At 43.2% G+C, this 12,184-nt stretch overlaps 2 protein-coding genes across 4 annotated transcripts in view; one reads left to right on the plus strand and one right to left on the minus strand.

The window, feature by feature from the left end:
• LOC128879818 (mucin-2) overlaps positions 1-6,624 on the plus strand; it is a 28,235-nt gene extending 21,611 nt beyond the window's left edge. For both annotated transcript variants that reach the window (XM_054129329.1, XM_054129335.1), the window contains 2 exons: positions 257-372; positions 1,087-6,624. In XM_054129329.1, the coding sequence (XP_053985304.1) occupies positions 257-372; positions 1,087-5,472 (4,502 nt within the window). In that variant the 3' untranslated portion in view covers positions 5,473-6,624. The remainder of the gene's footprint in view (positions 1-256; positions 373-1,086) is intronic.
• A 1,317-nt stretch (positions 6,625-7,941) lies between these two features.
• LOC128879874 (serine protease snake-like) overlaps positions 7,942-12,184 on the minus strand; it is a 9,506-nt gene continuing 5,263 nt past the window's right edge. For both annotated transcript variants that reach the window (XM_054129434.1, XM_054129428.1), the window contains 3 exons: positions 10,812-11,065; positions 9,564-9,859; positions 7,942-8,623 (listed from right to left, as the gene is read on the minus strand). In XM_054129434.1, the coding sequence (XP_053985409.1) occupies positions 8,209-8,623; positions 9,564-9,859; positions 10,812-11,065 (965 nt within the window). In that variant the 3' untranslated portion in view covers positions 7,942-8,208. The remainder of the gene's footprint in view (positions 8,624-9,563; positions 9,860-10,811; positions 11,066-12,184) is intronic.

Raw genomic sequence — 12,184 nt, forward strand, 5'->3', positions numbered from 1 at the left:
CGGTTTCGTACATGGTCAAAATAAGACGCTATGGCAAATATCCAGAATGCTTCTCGAGAAGTCGAAAATGTGATACGCGTTCGTCCGCATTTTGCATGAGAATCGTAACGTCCGCGGATGTTTATTCTCCAAACTCTTGCTCCTCGATCCTGCGTAGAGAACAAAGCGAATGACTTAGCCAAGAAGAAGGAAAATTGTCGAATTTTGAAACGGGACGATGAACCCTCCTGAGAAATTACGATTGTTTTTTCGGTAGGCGTGACAGGACAACCCGGAGTGGACTTTCCAGCTCTCACGACGATCCCAGCCACTTCGTTTAGTTGCCGAGGTCTGAAAGGTGGTTACTACGCGGACTTGGAGACAAATTGTCAAGTAAGTAATGAACGGCTTGATATATCTTGCCCAACGTAATTGCCTTAATCAAACGCGAGATTTGATGTTGCGCGGTCGCGATTTCTGGCGCCGGGCACAATCAAGAGCAAGTCGAAGAACACGGTGAGACGTTCGAAACGTGAAAACACTCTTTCTTGGAATAATCGAGGAAATTTTTAAGGATTTACCATAGTGTTTCCATGTGGAGTTAATTCATGAAATTATTAACTACAGAAATTAATTCTGTGATTTTATATTCAATCATTTTATAAGTATAATGTAAGTAAAAGTATTTACTCGTCATTTTGGTAAGTTAAATTGTTAATCTTCCGAGTTGTCAATCTGATCTTCGTTGAAATCAATCTGTATTTATATAAATGAGAAATTCGATAGCCAACGCTTTTTTTTATTGTTGTCCACCTAACAGACTACAGGTATAGTTGGCAATTGTTAGGTATAGAAATTGACTCTGTGTCTTTACATTTAATTATTTATTACGAATGAAACACATAGATTGTTTCCACATTTCAGTTTTACCACGTCATGTATTATGCTCGAATGTTTGACTGAGAAATGATTAATATGTACTTGGAGTGTCGTAGAATTAATTTCTATACCAAATATAAATAACCATGAAACAGTTTTTCCCTCGAAAGTTAAAATAAAATTCATGTGACGAATTATTTAAAATCACGTAATAAACTTTCCTTCCAGGTGTTCCACATCTGCGACAACGGTCGAAAGATATCGTTCCTCTGCCCCAATGGCACCATCTTCCAGCAGTCGCAACTGATCTGCGATTGGTGGTTCAAAGTGGACTGCAGCAAGTCCGAGGAGCTCTACGAGCAGAGCAGCGAGCAGCTGATCGAGGAGGAACGAAAACGTGCAGAATCCCGAAGATCCAAGTACGAGTACCAGCAGTCGATCGAGTCTGGTGGACAGCAGGACTATTACGACGTTCAGAACCTCAGCTACGATGGAAAACAGAATGGACGAATAAAAACGTACGAGGAACCTCCGCTAGAAAACCAAGTGCAGGATAGGATAAAGACCTCTCGGTATTTCGACTCTGGGAACAACTTCAGCCAAGAATCGAGTGGCCAACGAGATGGCAATCCATTGTTCGGTAGCAATGGGTTCCAGTCGAGTCAGACTTCCAGCACCAAGTCGCAGTTCAGTCAGTTCACCAGGAACACCGACGAGGGAACCGTCAACAGGTTCTCAACGACCAGTCAGGACTACTACAACACCCCTAAGAAGGCTCAGAACTACCACATCGCCAGCAGAAACTCGAACAGTCAACGAGACGAGAAAGGGGCGATGAAAAGGCTAAAGTTGAAGAATTTCGCCAGGAACACGACCTCCTCGACGGTCTCTCAAAAAGTCACTCCGTCTTACACGGAGTCCACAACTTTCAGGGCTGGCAACACCAGTCCCATAAAAGAGACTCAACAGCTAGCAGAGAGCGCGGCGTTCGTCGGCAATCGTGGAAATTGGCTGAACGAAAACAGTGGCAATTCTCATCAGTATTACTATCAATTGTACGTGAACAGAGACTCCACCACTAGGAGCTCCGATTACGAGTCAACCATCGCGTCGATCGAACGAGGAAACAACGACGTTTCCGCTCAAACGAACGACTACTCGTACACAGTCACTACTTCTGCTCCCTACGAAACGACCACTCAATATGCAACAACTGTAACTCCTCCCTGCAACGACGAGGCCACCACGGAAAGTGTCGCCACGAGTCCTGACGTTCCGCAAACGACAGAGTCGCTGCAGTTCGCCAACAGCAATTACGAGTACAGAGGGAACGTTAATAACAACAACGTCAACAACAGAAACGACAGGACAGCTGTCAGCGGGACAGGATCGGATCTACCTAGCACGACTCGACAGTACGCGACCACGGAGAGCTATCGGTACAACAGCGTGACACCCAACTCCGGTCAACAAAAGTACACCAGTCAGTTCCCATTGCCCACCTCGTCCGTCCGCAGCAACAATTTCGGACGCACCACCGACGGGCCTGTGGTGACACGCAGCGCTTTCGAAAATCAATACAGCAAGCCAACGAGCAGAAGTCCTGCCACGGATTCGCCCGTGTATCGACCAAACTACATCGGTTCGACCACGGACAAACCGTTCAGGACCACCCTGGCGTACCAACAGAACGCGGTGACGGAGAAGGATCTGAGTCCCTACGACAGGAGCTTCACGTATAAACAGGGAAAAGTCATGTCCACTTTGGGACCCTACGTACCTTTTACCAAGAACTACGCTACTTCTACTGGAACCACTGGAACCACCTCAAAGGCCACCCCCTACACCCCCACGGTGCCCACTTACACGTCTGCGAAGACTTTGATACCAAAACTGAAACATTCCTCCCCAAACTCGTTGAGTAAGTCGAAGACCAACTCTGCGAGGTTCTCCGAAAGGGAGCACGCGTTGAGCATGCTGCACTCCTTGAAGAACTTGGAGAACAACGTACCAAGTTTGTCCGAGAAGCGTAAAACCGACGAGAAACCGTTCGTTCCTTCAGGCCCACCAGCTCCGTCGACGCTTCATTCCCTAGCTCTGTATTTCTCTACCGCCACGGAGAATTTCGACTCGAACGAGACCACGGATTCCTCGATCGGGCTCGAGTCGGAGGAGGAAGTGGAGAAGTCGGTCATCTCGAAGAAGAGCAACGGAACCGTCCAGGTGCCCACCAGTATCTTGACGCGGCATACCATCGACTCCTACGCGGAGTTGTTCAAGCTGAACGACGCCGTTGAGAACAACGTGACGACGGAGGATCGCCTGGACAACGCCAGCGTTTATGGCGAAGACTACAACGAGGACCTCGAGCTGCAGCAAAGCGGAGGATCCTTGGACGACCTTAGAAGATCCAACAGCACCAGGCTTCGAGAACTCGCTCAGGTCTTTACCCACGCTTTATCGGCTTATCTTCTGGATCCAGACACCTTCAAGAAAGTGCTGACGGAGATCAGACCAACCGAGCCATCCCCAACGACCCTGGATTCGGAAGCTACCACGGCCTACCCCAGAGAGAAAGAGGATTTCACCTCGTCCATCAGAGAGAAAGACGAGGTCCTGGATTTCTCTGACGATGGGAACGACCTCAGACAGAAGCTAACGACTGTCTATCCAACCACTGAACCACCTACCACTGTTCAAGAAACCGTTTACGATACCTTCAGCACCCTGCCTTCTACTTATTACACTACCCCAAGACCCTACACCCAAGAAACCTACGAACCCAGCACGAACTTCGTGTCGACTAACTCTGTGACCAATTCCTACTACGAGACTTCTGTACCAACTACCGAGAGCACGTTCTCTGCCGAACAGCCTAGCACGCCCTTCGCTACCGACACCAGTGGCTTTTATAATCAGAACAATGAGATAGACAGAGGTAACGTAGCGTCGCAGACTGACAACTACGTTCCAACAGACGAGACAGGGAATCAAAGCCGAGTCGGAGGTTTCCAAAACAACAGTGTCACCACTGTCACCGAGCCCTACAGGGAGGACAGGTCGTTCGCCACCACGCCCGTAAGCGAAAACTACGTGGTTTCGCCGACGCCGTCTCCAGCGCCTATGCTGGTGCACGTGGGACCGTTCAATTGGAACAAGAAAGCTACCAGCAAGAAACCTGAGCAACAACTCACCCCTCCGCTGTACGAGACCCACGCAGAGACGTTCAGGAAGGAGAACGCGAGGGTTGATTTCAATTCCGAGCAGTATCCTAGCACCCCGATGTCCTCTCAAGGTCTACGCTCGACGACGACCTCTCCTAGGATCTATGAAACTCCTGCAGACCAATCTCGCAGGCCCCAGCATCACAAATCCTTGATATCGGAGCAGAGATCCGGCAGTCGTGCCCTTGCTACATCGCGATCTAGTTACATGAAGTTCAGGAACACGTACAACCGCGTGGACGAACACAATTTGAGGTCTACCGAGAGGCCGACGACGATTGCTCCAAGGTCAACGGAACCAAGCACCACCGTCGAGGTGGAAACTACACCCTGTTCGCATACGGACTCTACTGACTCGTTCGAATCTGTTAATCAGGAGGATCCGAAGCTACTGAATAATAATCATTGGACCTCGTCGCCAGCTGTAACCCATCTCTGGGAAACGTCTGTCTTCGTAGATCCTCAGCACATTAATCACGGTCTGGAGTCTGACGTCAGCACGACGGTGGCGTCGGACAGCTTCACAGGGAGCCACGAGAGCACGGAGTACGGAAACACCCCGTCTTTGGATGAAACCACGTCTAGTAGCACGGAAGAGTCCTTCAGCGGCGAATCGGACGTACCCTTCTCGTCTCAGAGAATATCCAGGGAAAAGGACTCTCCAACTACGTTCTCTCTGCTCCCAACCTCGTTCACAGCTGCGAATACCGCAACTCCGAAGCCCTTGATCACCACGCGTTCGAGCATCACGACTACCATCACGTCCTCCATCACGTCGACCAATTCTCTGCCTCAAGAGGCCCTGGTCTCCTCGTTGATACCGTATTCGGTAACGACGACCAGCAGCGGTACCCTGAATGGAACAGAGAAGGAGGTCGCCGAGAAGCTGTTCGGGAAACTGAACGCCTCCAGTAGCAGCACCTTGATAAGGGTGATGAAGCAGGCGGACAACAACGAGACAGTGAGGCAACTGGTTCTCCTTCTGGTAAGACACTGCAAGGACCCTGTGAACAAGACCATGCAACGCGAGAAGGACGAATTGTTGAACGCGTTGTTGAGATTGCCAGTGAACGAGTTCGCCTCGGAGGAGTCCAGGAACGTCGTGGCTGGGATCAACCAGCTGAGCGTTTCCTCCGCTGGGTCCACCACTCGCGCCAGGAGCCCTTCGACCGTCTCCACGTTCACGGAACCACCTGTTACTACGTATCGCAGCAGAAAAAGTCGAAGATTTCGAACCACCACCGAGAGTTCGCCTAGCATCGTGAGGAGATCCGAAAAGGGCACGTCAAACACGATCAACTCGTTGCACGAGGACGAGACCTCCACGTCGGATGGCAGAGCGCTGGAACTCCTCAGATCGTTGTACACGATAGCCACGAAATGGGGGTGAGAAACGGGGGTCGCTGGAACAGGAATGGGTTCGCGTCGACGGGCTTTGGAACTAAATCCCTTCCTAAACGTGTCTTTCTGAACGGAGACCATCCATCAACGCGACCTTTCGTGTAATTCGATCGTCGTTCCTTCAGGGTTTTCAAATTTTTTGGTGCACGTGATCTATACACCTTTTCGATGATTTAGGGAAGGGTATCTGGTATAAGCAAAATTCGAGGCTGGGAGATTGTTCGTATGGGTGGTTGGGAATGTACTGTGCTGCGGATCAGGAAAGTATACCCTTTTTTCTTTAAGTGTATTTGCATATTGAGGTGTTTTGTTAATTGCGAGGGTGCCCTTTGGTGTCTTTTGATGTACAGGGGTTACGTATTCTTTCAGAAAACTCGATGATGTACTCGGAGGTATCGTAAGTAGTATTGCTATACGAGTTGTGTGGATTTTTAGAGAGAATACAAAAGATGATTTTACGTGACGCGTATTCTCCATTCTTAATTATTTGCTACGATAAGAGTAGGATACAGGTATCATGGAGCCTGTAGTCATATTTTCAAGAGGAAAATATCTTTAGGGGCTTCGGTGAAAGAGAATCTTACTACCAATCCGCTTTCAATCGATGTTTATACACGATGTGCATAGGGTACTAACAAAAATAATTTGTTATAGTATTTTTGATTAAAGAGGGTTAACATTTAACGATACACTGGCAAGATGCACATCCTCATTAAGACATTAAAGCTTTCTTCGTTAGACTTGAAAATTTCACATCTGCTTTATATTAATTCTTACATCTTTATCAAGAATGAATCAGTTTATCACACGTGTATATTGTATATAAAATCAGTCAGTTTTGAATGAATACATCACGACAAAAATATTTCTTTGTTTCCCTCGTGACTCCCTCAACATACGATATTAAACGTTCTGAAAGAATTTATCGTCTTCGTACAAAAAGACATCAAGTACTTGTTATTAGCATGTCGCTTCAGACTGTGAAACAAAATTTTCAAGAAAAGAAGGTGCATCGATATTTCTCTTGATCCACTGCTGTTTCGATGAAAATACTTCTCCTTTAACATTTCACACGCACACAATTTCGGAATATAGATTATACGATGCTGTTGGCGAGCTGTTGAACGACTCCCGATCAATTTCATTCGACACGTTGCAGATGGACGAACGCATCTGTGGATAATAGCTATCGTTAATGAAATCTTTTGGAATTCGTTCGTTAGGTTGTACTCGTGCATGCCTGCAATTGCACCTGATCTTAACAGTATTACATTGCATTACGTACAAACATACTGTATTATAATCGTTGTACATCCTCTGTTGAATAAATAAGAATTTCGATGTGTAGATTTAATAACTTGCCTCCACGTGGGAAACGTCAATTTACACGCATGTATGTCTCTGTACAAACGATCTATGATTAATCGTAACATTTTCATTGATCCAATGAAGAAAAAGTGGAAGCCTACGTTACTTGAACTGCGACTTAGATTATTGAAAATTTCGCTATAAATGTTGGTGTTGGTGCGTTCGTTTACGTTTTTTTTTTTCTTTTGGGTATATTAAAAGTATCGATTTAAGAGGTACAAGGTCCATGTAATACGTACTTATAACGTTTACAATATTATTTGGAGAACTCTTTACTTCGTCGTTACACTGAAAACACTGTTCGAGATCCGAGAAACGACACAAAAATCGAATGGCTTTTTCCGTGGTGTATTTATTCTACTTAATTTTACGTTAAGATTGCCCGCCCCGTTTAATCGTACTTCGCTTTAAAAGTATTCGAAATCGGTGCTTACATCACATAGATCGCCGTCCAATAAAACATTAGTCGGCACGGTAGACATTATCGACTTTATGTAAAATACATTTGTACAGAATGTGAATAAATAAAAGAGGGTTTTGTTAATGTTTACACCCGTCGTTCCTTGCTTCTTCGACGAGCCTCGTAATTCTTCACTGGAATTCAAGGTGTAAAATGTCCAAGGTGTAAAATGATTTCTATACGAGTCGTGATGTTTCAATTTAATTCGATTTTATCCTCGAGATAATATCCAAGGCCTTGTTGGCGCCACGATGCAACTTATCATTAGGTAAATAAACGTATAAAAAGAATTTACTAAATTAATATATAAAAGTATAAAATAAGGAAACGGCTGTCGTTGAGAAAGAAAGATTTTTAATGTTTAGTATTTGTCGAAGAAGAAGTTATATGAACAAATACAGCTTAGTATTTATATTTAAAATATGTATGTTTCGATACCTTTCGATATGTTTTTATAATTCCCAAATATTTAAAATTTCTATACAAGTACATTCTATTTTAATAAAGTCGTGTTACATGTTAATTTAGTAAATTCAGTAACATTCGTACATTTCGAAGATGACTCTAAACCAAGGAGTCCAAACGTAAAAATAAATAATGCTTGGAACTGTTGAATTACCATTCGGAGTATTTCAGTTTAAATTAACGTGCATCGAACGAGACACGATAACAGTTTATTAGATAACATTATTATTGCACAAATTCCTGTTAAACGTAAACGAAGTCTCTTCGAACATTCACTATCCTTGTTTTTTAAACTAGAAACCATGTTATTAATTATATCAGTCTCTACTTTATAAGTTTGTATGGAAAGCGCACACATAACTTTAGTTTATTATCTTCTAGAATTTTTTCCCTGTCTTATCAGAGAAGAACACGCCCATTTGACGCAATTGTTTATGTATTTACTTCCACGTGAAGCCTGCCTTGGGTATATCGCGTCATGTTTACTCTTTCTTCTTTCTCATCTCTTAGTTCTATAGTGAAATGCACGCTAATCGTTTCTGGCTCCTTCTCTCTCTCCCTGTCGTTGCTCGGCCACACGTGCTCCTCGATCCAATCCAGGAAAGAGTGCACCGCCATGTAAACACCGGGGGTAGAACTGCCGCAACTTTGCCCAAATGCCGTGATTCCAATTACACTGTCGCCCGTCTCTGTCAGCATTAATAAAGGACCTCCGCTGTCACCTTGGCAAGCGTCCGCTCTCCTGCTACTATTTTTGTCTATCGCGCAGATCATGGTGTTGTCGATACCCTGGGGCAGCTTGTTAAACCCAGTGTAGAATTTGGCGCACTCTTCTCTGTCCACCAGACTGTAATTGTTACGAACGTGAAGCAAACAGTGATTGTTAGAATATTTATAAAAGTGTAGGATGATTCGTGAGAATTGCCACTGTCCTTTTCTTCCTATGCTCTCAAATTCTTTCAAGTCGTTGCTTTGTGACAAATAGAAAAGAAACACTGAACTACTAACTGAACTACCTACCGAATAGATGGTAACAAACAAACAAAGCCTATAAAACACTCCCTACTCGATTTTCTACCACAGTCTAGTAATTACAAATCGAAATGGGATCCAAAATTTTGTCGCCAATATACTGCGCTCAATACAGGGTGTCCCAAAAATGTTGGAGGTCCTTGAAAAGGGTGGTTCAGGGAGTGATTTGAAACAACTTTTTCCTTAGCGAAATTGTTGTCCGAGGCTTCGTTGAGGAGATATTAACGGAAAACACTGACCAATCAGAGCGCGCGTATACTGTTGGAGCGGCCGCGATAGCGATGGCTACGCGCTAGGTAGCCGCTCTCGTATGCGAACACGTGACTCGACGTGCATCGAAGGATATTGACACGGCCGCTCAGCGCGTAGCCTTCGCTACCGCGGCCGCTCCAACGGTATCCGCGCGCTCTGATTGGTCGGGTTCTTTTTATTAATATCTACTTAACGAAGCCCCATCCGACATTTTTGCAAAGGAAAAAGTTGTTTCAAATCACCTCCCGAACCACCCCTTTCAAGGACCTCCAACATTTTTGGGACACCCTGTATATGAACTATGTACCGAATAGATGGTAACAAACAAACAAAGCCTATAAAACACTACCTACTCGATTTTCTACCGCAGTTATTAATTACAAATCCAAATGGTATCCACAATTTTGTCGTCAATATACTGCGTCACTTTTAACTGTTAGAGGCCTATAGTTATCGACAGGCTTTCGATTAAGCTCTCCAATAAATGATTAAACGCGCGTTACCTGAGACTAGGCGTCCTCATCAGCGTGCTGGAGCCCTCGGAGTCGAAGCTCGTGTCGCCCCATCCGATAACGACTAAAGGCGTTCTTGATGTAATATTCATCGTGCTCAGGGACCTAGTTTGAAGGCAGATAGGTTTAACCGTGGTCGATAGCTGGACGTTCGTTTTCAATTTAAGGATGGCCACATCGTTATAGTTCGTGCTACGTTTGTACAGCGGATGAGAAATTATGTCGCTGATCGGTATACGTTGCACACTCGTCGCGGTGCTGTTTATGTTTTCGTTGCCCAATCGTACCTGTAAATCGAGTATGGCAGTTCAATTTCTCTATCGGTAGTTGCTTGTTCGAGGATAATTGTTTCGGAGGAAACGAGCGCACTTTCCAAGCATACAGTGGGTGTTGAAAGTATTCGTACACCGATCAATTTCCAAAAAAACTGCGTAAAATTGTAATTTATTAACTTATTTTTTATAAACAATGACATTCTACATATTCCCGGAATAGCTATTTATGTAAGTTGCGAAATTAACAAGAAAAAGACAATTAATCAATAGAAATGTTGAAGCAATAAGTATTCGGACAACTGTTTAAAAGTACTTTGCTGGAAATTTTATGTTTTCAATAAACTAATGTGTTCACGTTACAAACTCTGCTGTAAATGGTCATAAGAATCGTCCAAATACTTATTGCTTCTATACTTTCACCCACTTTTCGCATCTTTTTGTTAATTTCACAAATTATATTAACTAGTAAATGTTGTTTGAACTATATCTATCTTAGAGACTTCCGAGAATATGTAAAATATCATTGATTACAAAAAAAGAAGTTAAGAAAGTACAATTTCACACAAAACTTTTTGGGAAATTGATCGGTGTACGAATACATTCTACACCCACTGTATTTACATGTACAGAGAGTCCCATGAGTATTTGTACCCTATTTGTTTAATGATGAAAGTCTAAATTAAATGGTAGTTTTGACGTATCCGAATAAATTCTTCATATCACTCTACGTATATGTTTCGAGTAGTTGTATGAATTTTTTTGCACATATGACTCTGTGTCGTATGTTCTTAAACTTTGTTTTTTTAATGAAGAATAAATAGCATGGGATTTCAATCCATACGATCGCAATTAAACGTGAAAGATGTTGTCGTCGAAGTGTTTACCATGTATTTTGTTGCTAAAAAGTAATATCTCAAAGCCCCTTTTGGAAATTCCTTTAGTTAAGGTATTCGGTTGTGCTTACCTCGATGGGAACTCTTTCATTTATGTTATTCACACAGTGGGCCGCGGTCAACACGTGTTGGGTTGATATCAGGCTACCTCCGCAACCATATCTGATGGGTGGTGCATCCTCGTCTGTGTTGTCGTTTTCGTATCCTAATGCAACCATGTAGGGAAACTCGCCCGACTGTGCCTGGGTTCCACCGAATATATGAAAAGTCAGGTCATCCGGTTTCACCTCGTTCACTGTAATTTCGTTGTCGTACTGCTGGCAAGCTGAAATTCGCGAAATTATTCAGAGCAGTGACGATCAAAATATATTCGATTCAATCTTCATTTAATAATCAAGTTAATTACTTTGAGAATAATTCATAAAAAGAATCACAATAACCAGAACATCGTGAAAAATATATACACTACTGTTCAAATATTTTGAATACTATCACAGAAAATATTTTCGAAACAGTCTTATTATTTTCTGTAATTATTCCGTACTGAAACAGCTTGGCTACACTAATTATTATCGCTCATTATAATAGCAAACAGCGTGTAAACAGATCGTACTAAAAGATACGAAAACGTTTAACTTGAATTAATGTAAATGTACCTCGTTTAAAAGCAGTTTTAAAGTATGCTGAAAGTATAACGGGGGTTCATTTATTATGAGAAGGTCCACAGAAAGGCGAGATTTGAGAAACACTGTTCTAGGCACAGAAAACTATATGAAAAACCAGTTTCTTTAAAGGAAGCCTGCTTGGGGGAATATGGGCGCCATAGTATGGGCATCGACGTTTTCTGTCACCTTACGCTAACAATTTAGTGCACCGTTTAATTCCACAAACTCGGTATATAAAAAAAAAAAAAAATGAACGTACAAAAGAAAGGAAACTCGTAAAAGATATGTATCTTCTCCCAGATGCGTGCACACGTGTCTCATTTTACGTATGAATCGTACTCCCGGCGGAAGGTCGCGAATATTTAAATTTTAAATGGAGCATGCGAATAAGGTTCATCGCGAACGATGTATGCACATTTATAATCGTAATACATTGTCGAAAATTTTCAAACCGACATTAAACGCTACGTGCGCCGTACAAAGGATAAAGAAATCGCTCGGGGCGAATGAAACTCGGCTAGCAGATTTCTTTTTTGGTCGATGGTGGAAGACTCGTGCCCCTATAGTTCCTAACTCGATACAAAACGTAACGAATCTGTCGGTTCCATTAAAGGCAAGGTGATTTAAAAAGGGTAGAACGCTTTTCAGAATTGAATTACTTCGCAATTTAATCCTGAAATTAATTGGACTCTCCAGTCTAATCTTTCATGCGAAACTTCAATATTTTTAATGATAAAATAGACGTATTTTTACTAGTTGTAGAGAACAATATGAAAATA

This window comes from Hylaeus volcanicus, chromosome 1, assembly GCF_026283585.1.
Source record: "Hylaeus volcanicus isolate JK05 chromosome 1, UHH_iyHylVolc1.0_haploid, whole genome shotgun sequence".
Taxonomy (NCBI): domain Eukaryota; kingdom Metazoa; phylum Arthropoda; class Insecta; order Hymenoptera; family Colletidae; genus Hylaeus; species Hylaeus volcanicus.